This window comes from Xyrauchen texanus, chromosome 30, assembly GCF_025860055.1.
Source record: "Xyrauchen texanus isolate HMW12.3.18 chromosome 30, RBS_HiC_50CHRs, whole genome shotgun sequence".
Taxonomy (NCBI): Eukaryota; Metazoa; Chordata; class Actinopteri; order Cypriniformes; family Catostomidae; genus Xyrauchen; species Xyrauchen texanus.
The window spans coordinates 5,470,182-5,492,616 of NC_068305.1; the positions used below are offsets into that span (position 1 = coordinate 5,470,182).

The 22,435-nt window shown below is 39.3% G+C and overlaps 1 protein-coding gene across 1 annotated transcript in view; it reads left to right on the top strand.

Annotated features, from left to right (window-relative positions):
* The window catches only part of ndufaf7 (NADH:ubiquinone oxidoreductase complex assembly factor 7), a 100,220-nt gene that overhangs the window by 29,782 nt on the left and 48,003 nt on the right, over nt 1-22,435 (top strand). The window contains exons 4-7 of the mRNA XM_052098625.1: nt 1,843-1,953; nt 7,350-7,563; nt 7,672-7,730; nt 9,225-9,338. Of these exons, the coding sequence (XP_051954585.1) occupies nt 1,843-1,953; nt 7,350-7,563; nt 7,672-7,730; nt 9,225-9,338 (498 nt within the window). The remainder of the gene's footprint in view (nt 1-1,842; nt 1,954-7,349; nt 7,564-7,671; nt 7,731-9,224; nt 9,339-22,435) is intronic.

Below are 22,435 nucleotides of genomic sequence, written 5' to 3' on the forward strand. Positions count from 1 at the left end.
TCAACATCTCTCGCCGCATTTCCCGCATCTCTCCTACTAAATCGACTCCCAGGCTCGAGGCCTGCTCGGGGGTGTCAGCTTCAGCACGCAAGTATCTTTTTTAATTCTTTTCAATATTGTCCTCCTATAACAGTTATGGAACAGAGTGTATCGAATCTCACCGTTGTTGGACAACTTAACAGCAGAAGGTAAGTAAATACAGTGGGGTTTCTCCTGGCACAGGTAGCCATTTCAATGCTTTACAACTTCACAAATTCGTTAGATTCACAGCAGGTAGTCAAACAAACACATCAGCTTCACAGGAACATAGTAACTTCAATACATCAGCTTCACAAACATAACAGATTAAACAGCCTCAGCTTCAGGAGCACCGGGGCCTTGCATGTGCCAGACTCTCACTCTGTCTCTGCTGGTGGCATGGCTATTAATATGCTACTCACCCCATGCTCATTGGAATTAGAGACATGTGTTAAACATCATCTAGCTCGGGTGCAAGCACCCTTACCGCTATCTCTCTCTCCAGTCGGACAACGCCCCTGCTGCCACATATCCCCACCACCCGACTCAGGCCAGGGAGATATCCGGCCTGTCTACCACAACCCCCCATTTCAGGAAAGGAAGTTGGCGACAGCCATCTGCGCTCCCTGTCTGTGGACCACCTTGGTGTTCTTAGTCTCCCTCAGCGAGAGCTTGCGGCTAGTGTACAGCACCAGGCGCTCCTCCCCCTCCACCACCTGCATGAGTATGGTTCCCAGCTCTCTGACTGAAGCGTCCATCTGCAAGACAATAGGGAGAGGGACATCTGGTGAATGTTAAAGCAGCCCCCGCAAAGTGCGGCTTTAATCTGCATGAACGCCTGTTGACACTCAGCATGCTGGTGACATCCAAGTAATTAGGCACGAATCTTCTATAATAGCCACACTGGTGACATCCAAGTAATTAGGCACGAATCTTCTATAATAGCCAGCCAGCCCCAGGAACTGTCACACCCCATTTTTGGTCTTGGGCCTTGGGCAGGTCCCAATCACTGCAGTCTTGTCAATTTGGGGATGCACCTGCCCGTGACCCAAGTGGAAGCCCAGATACCATACCTCCACCCGCCCAATCACGCACTCCTTGGAGTTTGCTGTGAGTCCCTCTCGTCGCAGTGATCTCAGAACCGCCCTCAGATGCTGCATGTGCCAATCATTACTGTAAACGATGATGTGTAGGCAGTGGCATACGGCAAATGCGGTCTGAGGATTCGGTCCATGAGACGCTGAAACGTAGCTGGGGCACCAAACATACCGAATGGAAGCGTCACTAATTGGTGTAATCCAAATGGTGTGGAGAAGGCCTTTTTTCATGTGAAATTGGTGTCAAGGGGATCTGCCAATAACCCTTTGTCAAATCCAATGTCTAATAAAATTACTCTTGTCATGCACAAAGTAGATGTCAGTAAAAGGATTAATGGAAAGGAGGAGGCAAGAACCGGCTTGACAATATCAATAATATTTTAATTATAAACTTGACCAATAAGACAAACACACATACAGGTGTCGACAGCTGTCCGTAAATCTCTCTCTCTGTCCCACTGCAGTCTCCAGTCAGCCTTTATCCCTCTCTGAGGCTTGATTAGACTGATTAGGAGCCAGGTGTGTGGAATCACGACCTGGCCCCACCCTCCTTCCTTCCACATTGTCCTAAACGATTTGTTAAAGCTATATATCTGAAGTCGAATGTTCTTTGCTATTCCATGAATTGATGTGTGTTGGGCTATCAGACATCTTGGCATGCGACTTCTAAACTTATTGCTGTCTAGGAGAAAGAATTGAGATATCTAATTTGTTATTTTTATTTCAGCTGCTGGGTGTGTGGTGTGTCAGTGAATGGATGGCAGCTGGGAAATCTAGTGAGTTGCAGTTAGTGGAGCTGGGACCAGGCAGAGGCTCACTGACCAGTGACATTCTGAGGGTAAAAGAAAAAACCTTTATCACAACATTACAGGAAGAAGACCTATGTCGTGCACTTCAGATGATACTGGCAGCTGCTCACAGTACAATTATAGATGCAAACAGCTATAAATGAACAGCTAGATGAAAACTATATAGACCATTTCAAGGACTATTTGTTGGTTTAAGGAAGTGACGATTTGTTCCTTGAACATCCAAAACAATATCGGGAGATACTTCATTCATAGTGACCTTAACACAATACACATTGCTAACTTTAACATGATTGTTATAAAATGTCATTCTTAACATGTGCACCATGCTGTTTGATGGTTGGATATTCTTTGAGAAAGTATGTTAACTCAAGAGCCTCATTTAAGGGATCCGGTAATGATGCTCCCAGGCCAGAAGCGTTCTAAGTCCTTTGTTATTGTTTACATCCTTGAAATGGTCTATTGAGTACCAAAGGAATGTATTACATCAAGTGCACAGGAATACTAGGGATGCACCAAAATATCAGCGACCAAAAATCTTCAGCTTAATATGCCATGAAATTTGATGCTCTGGCGAGACACTAGCAGATATATCTGAATGGACAAGTGCAAGACAACAAACTCAATTAATTCTAAGGAATAATACTGTGTTAACATTTCATATGTGATTTCAATTTAATTTAAGTAAAGTATTTCATTTAATAAAGTCCCTATGCCCAGAAGAGAAATCACTCCCATGGTTATTAGGACATTCATTCAATAAAGTAACATCTAATCTGTTTAGAATAGAGGTTTTTTTTTCGATGCAATGAGTATTGTATTGAACAACACATGAATAACTGCACTGTTTGTACATTTAGAGTTGTATAATATACTTTAAACTTGTTTTTAAGTTGCTGGAGCATAGATGCTTTTGTAGTAATAGCAACTGAAGTGTAATAATTTTTTTTTTGTTATTAACAATTTTATTGATTCCATAGATAAAACATACAAACACAACATAAAAAATGGAATCAATTATTCACATTACCCCCCAAACACGCATTACTGTGGTCACCAACAACTAGATCATCAAAATAAAATAAATACAAAAATACATAAAAAAAAAGATATTCGTTCAAACAAATTCAATAAAACATATACCCAACTAAATAAAAAAAATCCCTCTCCACAGACACTCCCCGAGAACCTTCCAAAAAGCCAAATCCCCCACACTTTCTGACGAACATATCCCATTTCCCCAGCCTTCTAAAGAATATCTGCTGAAATGCCTCCACCTCACCCATCGTCTACAGATTGGCACCGCCAGCAGGCGACCTAAGACCCAACCTATACAATCTAGAGGGGGTCCAGTACAACCGATGCAAAATCTTAAATTGCATCAGATGGACCCTTGCATCTCTAGATGTAGACTTGATGCTTTTTAGGATCCTTGACCACACTCCAATACCAAGTTAAATCTTTCTCCCATAATCTCTTGAGAGAAGATGAAGCTCCATCCACTAGACACTGAATTAACAGGGAGTAATACACAGATGCTTCATGACCTTTTCCAAAACCAGTAATCACCTCTCCCGGAGTATCTTCCACTTTTGGGGGGTGTACACTACTCCTAAAATGTTGAATCAAATTATCAACAGATCTCAATACTCCACTCTCCTATAGGTAACCCCCCTCCCAATCCACTCTTACCAACTGAAAGGAGAATTTAGGGTTCAGCCATATGCTTGGCTACATTTAAATAAATGTCCAAATTAAACACTCTGGCCATACCGCGTGCAAATGCGAGATAACGGCGTTGTGACTTCATCTCTCCGGTTAGTTTGATCGAAAGGCTTTGCAATGGTGAAATAAAGCAAGGACTTCCTGTTCAATACGAAACCAGGGAGGGGGCTCTCTAAGGTTGAAGTGACCAATGAGCCAAATATCTGAGATGGAATGCATAATAATAAAAAAAATCTTGGGTAGGCCTAGCCCACCTTTGTCAATCGGCCTATGTAACTTATTGAAATGTAACCTGGGATGCTTACCATTCCAAATTAAGGACTTTTCTTTGCTATCAAATTGTTTGAAATAAGAGAGGGGGACATCTACAGGGAGAGTTTGTAGCAGATAGTTGAATTTTGGAAAACATTAACAAATACAATACATTAACCTTCCCAATCATAGATAAATGTAATGAAGACCACCTGCCCACATCGCTCAATGTTTTTAATAATGGGACAAAATGAACTAAATTACATAAATTTGCTGGGAATAAAATACCCAAATACTAAATGCCCTGTTTGGGCCACTGCAAGGCACCCGGCTGAAAAGCAGTTACAGGGCAGTATGCAGTCAGAGCAAATGCTTCGGATTTAGACCAATTGAATCTGTATCCCTAAAATTTAGAAAAGGAATCTATAATTCTGTGGAGGCAAGGCATAGATCAAGTGGGGTCGGACATGAATAATAAAATATCATCTGTGTAAAGTAAAAGCTTATGCGTCACACCTCCCACCATCACCCCTGGAAAATCATCCTTCATTTATTATCGCGGCTGCTAATGGTTCCAGGGCAAGACAGAACAATAATGGGGAAAGTGGGTAACCCTATTGTGGAGTGCCCCTATTCAGAGTAAAATAATCTGAAATGAATCCATTTGTATGTACCGCCACTACCGGGTGTCTACAACTTAATCCATCCAATAAAATTATTTCCGAACCCATATATTTCCAAAATCTTAAAAAGATAATCCCATTCTACCACATCAAATGCCTTTTCGGCATCAAGTGAGATGGCCACGACCAGAGTCTGACCACTGTCCACATGATATTAATGAGATGCCTAATGTTGTCAGAAGAGCTGCGGCCCTGAGCTGACCCCACCTGATCTATATGTATAGGAGATGTCATAACTAACTTAATCTAATTTTTTGACCATTTTTACATCAAGGTGGATTAGGGAAATTGGACGGTAACTGTTACACTCGCTTGGATCTTTGTCCTTTTTAAGAATCAGATTTATCTAGGCTTGTGTCATGGTTGGAGGAAGCTTTTCGTTCTTTAATGATTCCGTATATACTTCTAACAAAAGTGGAGCCAGTTCTGTAGCATAAGATCTAAAAATTTCAGCAGCAAAGCCATTTGGTCCCAGGGTCTCAAGCTGCTCCAAGGTTATCTCTGAATCAAGATAATTTTTTGCTCAGTCATCAATTTAGGGAGTTCTTATGGTTCCACAAAATTTCTAATATCTTCATCAGTAGATGAAGACGTGGAACAATAATAGAATTCTTTAAAAGCATTATTAATATCAATGGCCTGGGTAAAAATATCACCACCAGCAGATTTCACTGAGGGAATGGTAGACTCACCCTGCTTTTATATATGTATAGCCAAACGCTTCCCTGCCTTGTCCCCTGACTCAAAGTATGACTGTCTTGCCCTGAATAACCAAAACTCCACTTTCTGTGACAAAATAGTATTATATCTGTGTATTTCAAATGGGTCAATTCTCTGAGGCCATCAGACAACATTTGGCGCTTCAGCTCTGCCTCTGCACTTTTAATATTCCCTTCCAATTCCACGTGCTTTGGATTTTTTGGTGAATGAGGCATACTGAATGATCCAACCCCTAATAACTGCCTTAAGTGCCTCCCAGGCCATGCACACAGAAGATACTGAGGACCAGTTGGTCTCCATATAAACATTGATTTCAGATTTTTAACATTTGTTGGAAATCAGGATTCGCAAAAGGGATACATTAAAGCGCCAACAATATGATTTATTTTTCTCTGTATGTGGCAACATCTCTGAACTCACCAGGGCTTGATCTGAGACTAAGATGTTTCCAATTGTGATGAAAACAATTCATAGTCCCTACCAGATGGGTTCAAAAGTCACTAGATATCGGTAAGACAAAGAAGCGTCAATGTTGCATTGGGGGCTTACAGACTTTTGCTTCACTATGATCAAGGACTGAGTCAATCAATAGATTAAAGTGGCCTTCCTTCTTTTTATGGGGTGCCCCAACCCGTTCACATTCCATGTGGAGAAAGATAACCCACCCATATTAACATTTGACATTTTGATATAATAGACAATACATTGTGTCAAAAACAAGATTATACAGACCACATTCCAACATTAGTGCAACAATCAAACCCTGAACTCATGCAGAATAAACACAGTGAACGTGTAGATTCATTCACAGAACTGTCTCGAAGGTGGGTTCCTCCACAAAATAAATTCTAGCCGATGTAAAGCTGTTCAGTTTCCTCGGACAGACAAACAAGTATTCAGTGAGCCTTTTGTTTATGAGTGCAGCAGATGATGTAATCTTTCCAATGTCCCGCAAAAATACTCCACAAAACAAACTCCAGCCAACAGGAGGCATAAGCACAAGGAACAAACAGATTCATCCACAACTGTCCTGAAGCAGTGTTACAAAAAGAACAAAACAGACATCCCGTTTCCTCGGATGGTCAAGAGTCAAATTCACTCGGGAGGCCACATAAAAAAAAAATACACCATGACTTACTCAGTCCGTCAACTTTATAAAAGACATCCATTGTGTGGGCATGTAGATATATTGCGGCCATCCCCAGCATCCACTTTCAATCTGGTCGGGAACCCCAGTGCAAATGCGATCCTCAGTCAATGCAGAAGTTTCTTGAAGTAAGGGTTATTCCACAAAACATACTCCAACCGCTAGTTGGATCCAACACAAACAGAAACAAAAACGGCACCCGATTTCCTCAGGCAATCGAGTTTATGTTCAGTGAGTCAATCCACTCACATTAGAAACACCATATGGCTTACTCACTCCAATGTATTTAAGAAGGACAGTGCTTGCTTGGGACACGTAAATATTTGCAGCCATCCTTTGTATCTATTGTCTGGAAACATCAGTACAAAAGCTATCTTCCAGTTTCTTACACTCCTTGAATTGATCGCGTTTCTCTCTTGTCAAATTTGCAAAGATCGGGAACAAGAAAACATTGTGATTGGCCTGTTATGTCGAGCAGACTTGGGAAGAGCTCATCTTGGAATTTCACCATATCTCTGCCTTCATATTCAGGAAATCCAACAATCCATATGTCACTGCTTCAACTCCTATTTTTGAGATCTTATTTTCCACGGCTATTTTGGTCGCGAGCGGATTAGCGGATAATTTCCTTTCTGATGAATCCAGATAATCGATCCCTTTCTAAACATCTGCCACTCTAGTAACCAACTTAGAGAATAATGTTTCCATCGCCGTAATTGATCAACGTATTACAGCGAGATCCTCCAAGTCAGCAACAACCTTCATCGGTTTGGCTTTTTTCAGTTAACATATTCAAGTATGTAAAGGATTTTCGGTATTGACCAATAATTACAATTTTGTTACATCAATAAGGGCTACTTGTGAGTATGGGATGTTTGTATGTGTGTGTTGGTGGCAGGTGTTCAGTCAGCTGAAAGCTGTTTTGGGTAAGGTGGATTTGTCCGTTCATCTGGTGGAGATCAGTCCAAAGTTAAGCCAAGTTCAAGCTGACTGTCTAACTGCAGACCAGACACAGGTGTTTGACGGTGATGACGTGCCAGTTTACCGCAGCGGCACCACAAACACAGGCCTGCCCGTGTACTGGTACCGGCAGATAGATGATGTCCCACGGGGTATGCGCACGTTAAACTGACTGCACATGTAATCAGTCATATATGCTCTGTGATGGGAAAATGAAGCTTGTAGTTTGTTTCAACTAAATTCTATTCTCCTCTTGTCAGGATTCAGTGTCTTTATCGCACATGAGTTTATAGATGCTTTACCCATTCACAAGTTTCAGGTAAACTAGACACCTCGCCTAATTCAATATAATTCACACACCATATTTGCATATGTTCAAATATTCAATTTACAGCTAAATGTAACAGCACTGTTTACAAAAACAGTTTTTAATCCTTAAGGTGAAGTGTGTTAAAGAAATACTTTACCCAAAAATTTTAATTCTGTCATAATTTACCTTAATGTCTCTTCAAACCAAGATTTGACTTTCTTTTTTCAGAGGGACATAAAAGGTGAATTAAAAAAAAGTATTCACTGGGTTTATTTGCCATATAATGAAAGTGAGCAGTGCGTCAGGTCTGTTATGGTTGGAAAAGGACACACAAACATTTTATGGGTGGGTTGCACCAACAAGGATTAATCTTAAATTGTGATTTATTCAAGGTTTCAATTTTGTTTAAAATAGTCAGGGATACATTTAAAACATCGTTTTGATCCTGGTTTAAATTTCATAGTAAATCTATATTAACTTTAATCCTGTTGCTCCGTTATTTTAAACTCTGATTTAAATCTCAGTTAGGGATTAACTTTACATTTGCAGATGAGGTGGTTCAAATAAAAAACAGACCTACAATTTAACATGCAAGACGAGGTAAGCGAACAGTTGATGTTTATCATATTATTTATTTTAGCCTACTATGGCCCAGCCCGTGCCACTCTTTATTTTAAATTATCTGTCCTTTTTTCTTAAATTAATTTGCCCTTAAAGCTTGTGACAATGTACACACTGCTGCAACATTTTATCAGCCTGCATGATCAGCACTGTGGACTAACAATCTAATACAGCTAGGTCAAAATTAATCGCAGGTGAAGGTTTTAATCACAGGTTAAAAATGTTATCTCTGATTTGTTATACTGCATTTGCATTTTAAGTGGTGCAACACAACTAATTGGGAATTAAAGTAAAAGTTGGATCAACAAAAGAAACCTGGGTTAGCTCTAAACTCTGCTTAATTTAATCCTTATTGGTGCATAAGTACAAGCAAGTAAACCTGTGAACCCTTTTAAAAAATTCACAGGAAAATTTTTTTCGAAAGGAGAGAGATTTGGGTGGGGATAAATAATGACAGAATTTTCAACATAAATGGAATCAAACATTTTTGGGTGAAATATTCCTTTAATTTTTGGAATGTTAAAATACTCCAATATCTGTTTTGACATTCCAAAGCTCAAACAATGGCAGACTGGAAACCTGTTTGAAAAAAATCTTTGTTTTTTTCCCAAATTAAAATTCATTAATTTAAATGGATAAAGCTAGTGGCACAGAAAGGATATACAAAATAGTTCATAGTAAGGTATATTGGCAGCATGTGACATGATGTTGATTACCACAGACAATAATTCTGCCTTTTTTTTTTTTTTTTATAAAACATTAACAAGATTTGTGTGAACAGTAATGTTGAACAAATATTAAACATTAATATTATCATCAAATAACTTAGCAGATAAAATTGACATAATGCCATAGTATTTATTTATTTTTTCTTCCACATAGAGAACAGAGAAAGGCTGGCGAGAGGTTATGGTTGATATTGATTCTGAGCAGCCGGATAAACTAAGATTTGTGCTCTCTCGTGGTCCTACATTGGCATCCAGCACACTTATACAGGTGAGCTCTCCTATGTTTTATGTGTTTTCTTCTAAATTCCTAGATCTGTGATATTATTAACACCGTATAATAAATAAAAATAATTGATCAATTGTCACACATTATACATACATTTCTGCATATACATGGTGAAATTATTTATTTTTCACATATCCCAGCTAAGCTGGGGTCAGAGTGCAGGGTCAGCCATGATATGGCGCCCCTGGAGCAGATAGGTTCAAGGGCCTTGCTCAAGGGCCCAACAGTGGTGTCTTGGTGGTGTTGGGGCTTGAACCCCTGACCTTCTGGTCAGTAACCCAGAGCCTTAACCACTGAGCCACCACTGTCCCGTGCCCACTTTACAGTAAGGTTTCATACACACTTGGGTGTATTGACACAAAACTTGATGTTTCCTCACCACCATGACCTGTGGGTGCATGCACATTTTTTGGGGACAGCGCCACCTAGTGGTGAAGGAATCTGTAAAAAAATGTAATAGCTGAGTACTTGAGACTCATGAGGTCTCTTTTGATTTGAGTGGCATTTTCCTATAAGCCAGGGCCAGGTGGTAAGATGTTCTTTACGCATAGTTTGGAATAAACAATGTCCACACATCAATATCCATTTCAGATGCTTTGTTGTCCATTTAATGAAAAAAAAAAAAATATATATATATAGAGTGCAACACGTTGCTCTATGGTAAGAACCATATGTTCCCGCCACCTGTGTCCTGATACAACCCATGGGAAGTTTAAATACCAAGCTAAATTAACAGGTGACCACACCCACACCACTAGTGCACACAATTATTTCATTTGGCTCCTACTATATTTTTATATATATATATATATATATATATATATATATATATATATATATATATATATATATATCACACACATATAGGTGCTGGTCATATAATTAGAATATCGTCAAAAAGTTGATTTATTTCAGTAATTCCATTAAAAAAGTGAAACTTGGATATTATATTCATTCATTACACACAGACTGATATTTTTCAAAAGTTTATTTCATTTAATTGTGATGATTAAAACTGACAACTAATGAAAATCCCAAATTCCGTATCTCTGAAAATTAGAATATTAAGACCAATACAATAAAAGGATATTTAGAAATGTTGGCCAACTGAAAAGTATGAACATGAAAAGTATGTGCATGTACAGCACTCAATACTTGGTTGGGGCTCCTTTTGCCTGAATTACTGCAGCAATGCGGCGTGGCATGGAGTCGATCAGTCTGTGGCACTGCTCGGGTGTTATGAGAGCCCAGGTTGCTCTGATAGTGGCCTTCAGCTCTTCTGCATTGTTGGGTGTGGCGTATCGCATCTTCCTCTTCACAATACCCCATAGATTTTCTATAGGGTTAAGGTCAGGCGAGTTTGCTGGCCAATTAAGGACAGGGATACCATGGTCCTTAAACCAGGTACTGGTAGCTTTGGCACTGTGTGCAGGTGCCAATCCTGTTGGAAAATGAAATCTGCATCTCCATAAAGTTGGTCAGCAGCAGGAAGCATGAAGTGCTCTAAAACTTCCTGGTGGACGGCTGCGTTGACCTTGAACCTCAGAAATCACCGTGGACCAACACCAGCAGATGACATGGCACCCCAAACCATCACTGACTGTGGAAACTTTACACTGGACTTCAAGCAATGTGGATTCTGTGCCTCTCCTCTCTTCCTCCAGACTCTGGGACCTTGATTTTATATATACATATAAATGTATAAATAAACACTTCTTCCTCCTTTTATAATTTTCTCTTAATTTGGAACTGGACAAATATAGTCATAGTAAAAAAAAGAAAGAAAAAAGATTTAAAATTAGTAAATATGGAAAATTATTTGGTGGCACTGAATGTCTGACACCTGTCATCAAAGCTTTTGAATTTATACCATCTGTATCAAAACTCCCTATGCATCTAAAATTACTGCAAAAAAAAAACAAAAAAGCAAAACTAAAATCGTGGATTACTGACATGTGTGAGTCTGGTAAAACAGTGAAGTATTTTACTTGCTATCACTAAGCTACGTCACTTAGCACTGGGCAGAGCTGGTGAAAAAAGATACTTGCACGACGCATGAGTAAATGCATTTTTTTAACTGCAAAAATAGGGTTATTTCATTGCATATTTTTCTGACCTTTATGACACAACCATTTTGGTGTTTCTACACTAGATGACATACAAAATAATTTATGCCAGTGGGAAATACATGAACTGGATTTCAATTTTGTTTTAGACTGTGATGACATTGAAAGAACGGTAAATCTCAATATTATTCGCATACCCCCATTGTCACCTCACGTACCCCCAGGGGTACGCGTACCACAGTTTGTGAAACACTGCTATAGAGAATATATAACTATCTGAAGGCAAAAATGCCCAGATTGTTTCCTAATATCTAATATCATTCAAACAGAATTTTTGTAAGTGTGATGATATGGAGTTTAACAACATAAATTTTGACTCATGACACACTGTATTCCTTGTTAGTTGTGGTTAGAATGTTGGCCTGTCTAGCCGAGATGTTTGACTTCCTTTATAGCACTTTGATGTAAAAAAAGAAACTATTTTGTAGAATTCAAATGGGTCATGTAAGATTTGTGGTCTTCGCCACAATTTTGAGTAGGCCGAGTGATCCAGCTCTGCGCTCTCCTGTCTCTGGAGCACAAATATCGAGAATTCTGCTGGACTCATCTGTGTTTCATGCTCGCGATACTCACATGAAACAGTTGAAATACAGTTGCATATTACTTCCGATTGTTAAAATGGACCATCTACATTCAAATTCCACCTATTACAGTGGTCGCCATCTTGGATTCTGACATTTACAGTTTAAGCTTATAACATGATTCAAAGACTGTCTGATTTGCCTTAACAGTGGCTCAAATTAATCTCTAGAGCTGCACAATAGTGATATAGTTCTGAAATTATGCCAATGCAAAGATAACAAGGTCGACGTGAAACAGGAATTTAGCCTGTATCTCTGCAATGCTTTGTCCTGTCGAAACAATACGTTGTATGCTTCATTAGGACACCTGACACCTGAGTACTGTACATGCACTGGGTTATGGTTACGATACTACATTTTGACTTTTTTTATAAAAAGTAATATATCTTTTGAATGCCTTCTCGGATTTAAAAGTGAATTGTTTGCGTCCTTGACATCGTGTCCTGAGGGCACTTGAGCAGTTTGGAGACAGTGTCACTTTTAGTTCAAATATAACTAATTAATACCTTTGTGTGCTGACTTGTCATGGTTCATGGTTCAGTCATCAGCCATGTCAACTGAGTGCTTCAGTGTGCAACATTCTGGGCTACAGTAGCCGCACAGAAATAATAATACCAAATTTAGTTTTGACTTTGTTAAAAAGTTATGCCAATACGGAGTTGACCACTGTGCTTGGCTGTTCTGGATCTCAGCTTGGGATGTCACTTAGTGGTTATTAGTTTTGTGGCAGTGTTGTGCAGTAGATAGTACGTAGAATTGGTATGGGTTCAATCTTTTCCTAAGGCGACTTGCGAAGTGGTGTTGGTTTGATTTGCATGTCATATTCTGTCCATGAGTCCTTTATGTCCTGCTTAATTTGGTGTAATGCTTGCTGTTTCAGTGCTTTACCACGTTATTGCTGCTTGCTGCTATATATATATGGGCCAAGCAGCAATGGTGCTGTGGCACATTTTGTATCCGTTTTCTTTTCATTATTATTCTTCCTCCCCAATGGGTGTCTTTGGCATACTTATGAACTGTTGATTGGAAAATGCTGAATTTTGGCACACTGATAGGTGTGGGTATAAATAGCCCCCAGACAAAATTTACTCTACTACTCTATACCCCCACCTTCAGTTCAAATATTAACTTCTTTTGCGTGTATCTGTTTTTCCTTAATTTCCTTAATGATTCAAATGGTCCCCTTAAATTAAAACTCTGTTCCATTACAGTTGCCACCATCTTGGATTATGATGTTTGCAGTTTAATGGTTTCATGTCCTTCGCACGTCCGATTTGCCCAAACAATGGCTCACAATAATCTCCAGATCACGCCTCACAGAAATTATATTACATCATTTAGGTTTTACCTTTGTTTCAAAGTTACGGCATCTCAAATTTCATTTTTGGCCTATCAAAATGAAATTTAGTATGCTTTATAGGGGTGTAATGGTTCAAAACTGACAGTGCGCATCGTGTACATAGGACTTTGTGGCAAATCTCTGCCTTCCCTACAGAGGAAACAGGAGCCAGGTGAACATCCACACGCAAGACTTTAATTAGACAGTTCAATTGGACACAACATAAAACTGCTTTTCAGCACACACACACACACACATAGCTCAACGTGTCGCTCACACAAGCGCAAGTTTGTTGGCTGCATGTGTCTCTCTCTGGTGTCTACGGTTCCTCTTTATAATTCTAATGTCAAATGTCATGCCTGATTTGATTTAATCAGTAAATTATTATTATTTAACTGGGTAAGCATGCACTTCCATTAAATATATATTTTTTAAAAGAATATTTAGATGTTGTCAGAGACTATAATATTTTAGAAAAATACAATGTTAATTTTAAAATATTTTAAATGTATGTAATCAGTGACTGTATCATGCTTGCTGTTGATACGCATATGCAACATATGCATCTAACATAATTCCGTAGAATTAATGGCTAATATTTCCATTTGGGTTCACCATTGCCCCCTTCTGGGCTGATTTTAAGTCCCAGTACATCTATGATGGATCAGTTAGCACTTTTAAGAACAGTACTCCACCACTAGCTCAAAACTTCCTATGATTTTAATGTACCACTGAACTGTTGGATTGTGATGTTTCAGATAATTTTCATTCTGAGCTACACAAAAATGACTGAACAGAATTTAGATTTTTTTTCTTTTTCCAAAATGTGTATTTTGACCTTTTGTTTCCCCATGGTTGTTTTCCAAAAAATTGCAGAAAAAAAGTTGTTACTGAATGCTTTTAATTTAGATAGCATGACGTGCAACAGACTTGAGCACTAGAGTCACACACACAGGTTACGTTCACACACTAAATACAGGATTGAAAAACGTATTTACTTAGTTATCTAGTACGATTCCGTTCACACAGCACAGGTTTGCCGGGAATGCAGTTGCGAGTCCTGAACATTTGCGGGTGTCAGTTCGTTATAGAATGTGGTTGTCATGCTCAGAAATAACCAAACTGCGTGTGAACGCAACTGTATTAAGCACTCAAAACAGGACTGACAACCTGTTTCTGCTGCTGTGTGAATGTGGAACAGATAAGGCCCATTTTCAATCAAGCAGGGCCACATAATTAAAAAATTGTTCTATATAGCCTATACAAATTAAAATCGGTTAGTATAGTATAAAGGCTGTTTTACATGGTATGTGGTAACTAGTTTTAATAGGAAAGAGGCAGCAGGTGACAGAAAGGAGACTGCTCTGCTTGTTAAGCACATTCATGAAAATTCTACAGCCATATGCTTTACTTAGCAGTAGCAAGTCTTCGTACTTCCTCTGGAGCAGCAGCATAGCTGATCTAGTCTGCCAAGACCAAATCCTATTCAAATGTCATACCCTCATTAAAAGGAAACGTTTACCCAAAAATGAAAATTCTCTCATCATTTTCTCACCCTCATGCCATCCCAGATGTGAATGAATTTCTTCGGTTGAACACAAAGATCTTTAGAAGAATATCTCAGCTCTGTTGGTCCAAAATTTTTACCAAAGTGGGTATCAAACTTATGAAGCTCCAAAAGCACAAAGTCAGCATAAATGTAATCCATAAAACAGTGGTTAAATCTATGGCTGTTTCTCAATGTGAATTCTTTTGTGTTCTTACATTCTCATGGACTTGTTCTACATCATCGTGTCGTTGAAATCGAGGCTGCATCGGGGTGGTAACTTGTGGGCAAGAACTCTGTAGTACGGTTTCCTTGAGAGTTTCCTGTTGTAATCTCACGAAAGTCTGACTGATATAATCTTCCCTATACAATCTAGAAGGGGTCCAATAGAATCTATGTAAAATCTTAAATTGCATAAGGCACACCCTTGCATCTCTAGATGCAGACTTTTTATAGTCCTAACCCGCACTCCCACCTCCAATACCAAATTTAAATCTTTGTCCAATACCAAATTTTAATCTTTCTCCAAAAATGTCTTTAGAGAAGTTGAAGCTCTGTCCCCCAGACTCTGAATTAGCAGCGAGTAATACACTAATGCCTCATGACCTTTTCCAAAAGCTGTAATCTCCTCTCCCAGAGTATCTGCCACTTTAGGGGTGTGTGTGCCACTCCCAAAAACAATACAGAGCAGGTAGTGCTGCTGTAAATACCTATAGAACTGAGATCTGGGAATCCCAAAATGTTGAACCAAATTTTCAAAAGATCTCAACACTCCACTAGGGTTGCAGCGGTATACCAGTTTCACGGTATACCACGATTTCAAAATTGATGGTTATCATACCATGTACATTCGCTTATCTACGGTATTGAGAAAAAAATGCAACCGGACGGAGAATCTCACATGCGCATGCGCATCTCCTTTCCTCCTCGTCTGCCTGTCAGACTCGTCAACTTGCAACACACACAAATGCAGCGGAGAAAATGTCAGAGAGAAGCGAGCTGAGGAGGACTGACGTGTGTGTGTGTGTGTGTGTGTGTGTGTGTGTGTGTGTGTGAGTTAAAGCAGTGCTCCTCGACTGGTTTATTGGGACTGGGGACAGCAGGGAAAGAGCAATGCCATGGTTCTCCCATTGAAGATATTTCAGCGGCCGCCAGAGTGATAGACTATTTAAGACTGCTGAGGTAGATTTAATGATAATCTCGCAAACAGCTAAAGCAGACATGGCAATTTACAGCCTCATTTATCATAAAAACCTTTTTATTTTTCATTGGATATTTCATTTAACTTGCATTGGGACGTAACAAGTCTCCACAAGCATTTACCATGCTCATGGTTGCCAGATAAGAGACGAAACACCCCCAGTTTGAGATTTATACTTGCACGAATTGGAAATATTCTGCCTAATGTAATACTTATTTTGTGCAATCTGGCAACCATGCACGTGAGTGCGCTATTTATATCTGGCTTTCCCCTTTGATCAAACTTAGCGATCTGTAGTGCAATATTCTGCTCATGGAAAAGTGTTATACAACTACTCTGTGTTCATTCTTGAGGCTGCTTGTGATGTTTGGTGCTACTAATTTTGCAGGTAAACCTTCTCAGTGATAAAAGTAGATCTCGGCATCATTGACACACAGAGGAGTAATCATTGACATGAGACCAAAAGCAAGCCAGAGACAAATATGTAAATGTATTTATTATTTGTGCAATTTAGAAATGTTGAAGTACCTTCACGCCTGTATGTTAATCTAACTCTTGCAGTATTCATTTATCATAGTCATGGAGTCTGTGTAATAACAGTTGTGTGATGAAAGTCAAACGTTGACATCAACAACAAAAATTGACATAAACAACAAAAATAATGTCACTTGATGCATGTCCTTGTACTGGAAAACCATGAACAAAACTATGCAACATAAAAGGAAATGCAACCCAGGATACATTAAATACAGGTTATGTTTAATCTATGGCAGGTCGACATTTGATTTCCAATGTAAAATCTGTCCTGAAGCAAAACCAGTTGAGAACCACTGAGATAAAGGGACAGACTAGCAGTTTTGACTCACTGTCGCGCACCTACAGTATATGTTAACTGTTAATAATCATAGGACATTACTAAAAAAAGCTCACACAGCTGATGTTATTTTTCATTTAGTAGTTAATTTAACATGTACACTAACATGCTTTAGTTATATAACATGTTGTAGTTACAAGCTATTTTTTTTTATCATGTTTATAATTCAATTTATTATTATAATTCTGTTAGTTTTCTTATTTTTTCCATTTATTTATTTTATTTTCAAAAGGGAGACTTTTTTTTTTTTTTTACACATACTTCAATAAAATAAATGGTTTCAAGTTTCAATTATAATAAAGTGTTTGCTCCAAAAAAAAAAAAAAATAACCCTTCTGTTTTCACTGATAATAGTAGTTGTGTAATACCGTATACCGTGAAACCGTGATATTTTCTGAGATGGTTATTTCGTGAAAATCGCATACCGTTGCAACCCTACACTCCACTCTCATATAGGTCACCGAGTCTATTAACCCCCCCCCTCACAATCCACACAGTCCAGCAGAAAGGGGACTTATTAATACATAATTTATGGTTCAGCCATATGCTTGAGGCTTACATTTTAAATAAATGTCTGAATTAAACATTCTGGACACTTTTGACCATACTAAGTGCAAATGTGAGATAACGCTATGTAATTAAATTTTTTCAACTAGTTTGATAGACAGGCTTTGCAATGGCAAAATAGGGGCAAGAACTTCCTGTTCAATACAAAACTAGGGAGGGGCTCTCTCAGGCGGAAGCGACCAGTGATCCAATTTTCTGAGACCAAATGCATAGGGGAAAAAAAAAACAATCTTGGGTAGCCCTAGCCCACCTTTGTCAATTTATTAAAATGTAATCTAGGATGCTTACATTCCAAATGAAAGACTTCACTATGCCATTACATTGCTTGAAGTAAGAGAGGGGGACATCTATAGGGAGAGATTGTAACATTTTGGAATACAATTAATTTTAATAACATTAACCTTCCCAAATAAATGTAATGAAGCCCACCTGCCCAGATCACTCAAACCTTTTTATTTAGTATAACACTATAACTAAATCAGACAAATTTGCTGGGAATACAATTCCCAAATACTTAATGCCCTGTTTGGGCCACTGGAAGGCACCCAGCTGGAAAGCCGTTACTGAGCAGTATGCTGTCAGAGCCAAAGCTTCGGATTTAGACCAATTAACTCTGTATCTCAAGAACTTAGAAAAGGATTTAATAATCCTCGCCACTCAAGGACCAGGATGATGAATGTGATGCTAGCAGTGTAGCGAGCTCATCAGGCAACCCATGCGGCGCTTCCCAACCTGAAGAAAGTTGTACCAACACTGGCCAGAATCTGGATGTGATCCAAAAGTTGGACATGATGAAAAGTGACTTTACGACAAAGATAGATGGCGTTCTTAACACGATTCATGAGGTAAAAAAGGACATGAGAGACTTCTTGGGACGCATGGATATGGCCGAAGAGCGAATTAGCAACTTAGAAGACCCAGTTACTACGGAGAAGGGCAAGATGGAAGAGGTAGTTAAACGCCTAGCCTTCCTTTCACATAAGCTAGACCAGGGGTTCCCAAACGTTTCCATGACAAGGCCCCCCAAATACCACTAGGTTCTGGCCTAGGCCCCCCTTTTCCATGATGTGTTATTAAACCCATCGACAATACTACGGCAAATGTAGAAATAAATAAATAAAACATTTAGGTGAACATCCATTAACCTTTATTGGTGTTGTAATAATAACATTTGTATGTCAGATCTTCATATATGGTAATTTCAACATCTTCAAATCTGGTACAGTAATTTCAACATTCAAGTATCTTTGTGTGTCAGTGAATGGAAAAAGAGAGAGATCTTAACGAGAGGGTGTGTGTGTGTGTGTCTGTGTGTGTGAGAGAGTGAGAGAGAGAATATCAATGGGAGGGCTGGGCCTGGTGGCAACATTCAACAACATTGTGAGTGAGTGAGTGAGTGAGTGAGTGAGTGGGTGAGTGAGAGTGTGTGTGTGTGTGTGTGAGTGAGAGCATATCAATGGGAAGGCTGGGCCTGGTGGCAACATTCAACAACATTGTGTGTGAGTGAGTGAGTGTGTGAGTGAGTGTGTGAGTGAGTGTGTGAGTGTGTGAGTGAGTGAGTGAGTGTGTGAGTGAGTGAGTGTATGTGTGTGTGTGAGAGAGAGCATATCAATGGGAAGGCTGGGCCTGGTGGCAACATTCAACAACATTGTGTGTGAGTGAGTGTGTGAGTGTGAGAGAGAGCATATCAATGGGAAGGCTGGGCCTGGTGGCAACATTCAACAACATTGTGAGTGAGTGTGAGAGTGAGTGAGTGTGAGAGTGAGTGAGTGTGAGAGTGAGTGTGAGAGTGAGTGTGAGAGTGAGTGAGTGAGTGAGTGAGTGTGAGTGAGAGCATATTAATGGGATGGGTGGGCCTGGTGGCTCCTACACAGTTTGTCAAGCCTGGGCTTTATGTCTGTCAGTGCAACACGCATGTCACTCTCCACATTTAGATGTGCTCTGTGTTTTGTTTTAATTACTTTTAAAGTTGAAATACCAGACTCACACAAATAAGTGGTTGCAAAAGGAAGAAGGCATTTCAGAGCACTCTCGGCTAGGATGGGAAAGTCATTTCTTACATACATCCAGTAGTTAGAGAGGGAAAGAGCCTCAAATTTCATTTTTAAATCCCATTAAGTAGTCATCTTAATCAGCTCCTCCTGTGATTTTAAGTCCAGACAAGAGCCTACATCAGGGGCAGATGGGTTCCTTACCCAGTTTAGATGGGTGCTGTCAAGGTCAGGGAAAAAGTCTCTGAAATATCCCTGGAGGTGCTCCAGGTGGGATTGTATCAGTGGAGAAATGGTGTCCAACTCGTCACCAGATGACTGCAGCTCTTGGTGTAATAGTGGGAACATTTCTGTAATTCCCTCCTGAGCTTGTTTGACCACAGCGTAATCTTCAGGGAAAAAGCACGCACTTTGTCTTGCATATGCACTATGTATGTGTCATGCCCTTGCATGCTTTGGTTAAGCACATTCAGATGACAAATGTCAGCCATATATGCAAGTTTGAGAATCCAGGCTGCATTTGTAAAACGGTCAGCCAGCTGATGTTTCTCAGACAAGAGAAACTCTGCGACCTCCCTCCGCAACTCATACACATGGTTCAAAACTGCCCCCTGTGAAAGCCAGCGTACGTTTGAGTGAAGCAGCAATCCATCAAAACGGGCTCCCATTTCTTTACACAGAAGAGCAAACAGTCGGTGTTTCAAGGGGCGGGCTTTAATGAAGTTTACTACTTGTATTATGTCCTGTAGTATCACTCTGATCACTCTGATTTTGAAGCCAAGAAAGCCACCTGTAGAATGTGGGTCATATAGACCAATTTCACTTTTGAATACGGATGCAAAAATTATTGCTAAAGCCTTGGGGATGAGACTTGAGAAGGTCCTACCTCTGCTGGTGCACTCAGACCAGAATGGCTTTGTTAAGAATCGTCAAGGGTTCCACAATGTTAGGAGGGTACTCAATTTGGTACATACCGGGTACGGTGCCCCTGACATGGCCATCCTGTCGCTCGATGCCGAAAAGGCATTCGACAGACTTGAAAGGCCGTATTTGTTGGAGATTCTTGCGCGGTTTGATTTTGGTGATAATTTCCTTAGATGGATGGAAATTCTATTAGTTGATTCCACTGCGGAGATACTCACTAACAATCTTATCTCACAACCATTTAAATTAAGTCGTGGTTCCAGACAGGGCTCGCCCCTTTCGCCTCTACTCTTTGTATTATCCATGGAACTGCTTGCAATAGCAATTAGATCACACCCTATAATTCGCGGTATTCATTCAGCAGATTTAGAACACCGTATTGCCTTATATGCTGATGATACTATAGTGTTTCTATCAGAACTTGAAAAATCGATACCTTCCCTTTTAAAGCTTATGGGCATGTTCAGTGTTTTTTCTGGGTTTAAAATAAATAAAGACAAGTCATCAATCATGTTTCTAAATGAGCAAGAGAGAATTAATCCAAAAATAGTACATCCTTTTGTTAACACTGTTAATGGTTTTGATTACCTAGGAAATAAAATAACCCCCAAAATAGGCTCACTTAGTTCAGCCAACTATGAACCTTTAATGGCGAAGGTGTCTGAGGAGACGACTAGATGGATGACACTGCCCCTGTCTTTAATGGGAAGAATAAATGTGATTAAGATGAACGTATTACCGAGATTTTTATATATCTTTCAATCGTTACCACTTGCCCCTCCTCCTACTTTTTTTTCCAAAAAGTGAGTAAGCTTCTTTCTAATTTTGTCTGGAGTATCAGGAAGCCTAGACTTCGATTGTCCCTTCTATATTTGCCCTATGACGGGGGCTACAATTACCAAATTGATTGTGGTATTGGGCTGCTCAATTGAGGGCTGCAATGTTCTGGTTCTCTAGGGATACGAATATGCCTTGGTTACAGATTGAAATGTTGGCTGCAAAAGGCTTCTTACATTCAGCACCCCTTAAAGAACTAAAAAGAAAAACAGACAATCCATTTGTGAAGAATACTATTATGGTCTGGTACGAAGTTCATAAATTTCTTGGAGAGGCCCCATTGTTGTCTTGCTTCTCCCCGATTTGGGGGAATGAATATTTCACTCCAGCTAAAAATGATATGGGGTTTAAACTATGGTTGAATAAGGGAATAGTTAGATTGATGGACTTATATGAAGACAATATTTTAATGTCATTTGACAATCTGGTATCAAAGTTTCTTATACCCCGGAAACACTTTTTAAATACCTGCAGCTCAGAAGTTTTATTTTTTCAAAACTAAAGAATTCTGTGCAACTCCCTTCATTATCCACACTGGAAACCTTTTCCACGCAAGACTGTTTCAGTAAAGGGCGAATTACCCAATTATATAATATACTGGTACAGAATCATAAAGAAAATTCTGAAAATAAAAGACGAGCATGGATGCAGGATTTAAATAAAGACATTTCATTAGATGAGTGGGGTACAATATGTTTAAAAGCACAAACTCAAACTATAAATAATCGTTTAAGACTGTTACAATATAATTGGATAATGAGAACATATATCACACCTGTGAGATTAAATAAATTTAACCCTAGTATTCCTGATTTATGTTTTCAATGCAATCATTTCCAAGGCACATTTTTTCATTGTGTGTGGGAATGCGGTGAGGTACAAAAGTTTTGGAGGAAAGTGACGCAGTATATATCTCAATTTACTACTTTTCCTATCTCTTTAAGTCCGGTAATATGTGTATTGGGTGTCTATGTGGACAATTGCTCTCTGCCCGTCAAAGAGAAAAAACTGGTGGATTTGTGCCTACTACAAGCCAGGCGTTCAATTGCCCTTTGCTGGAAGAATACGAGTTGTCCTTCCCTTGGACTTTGGC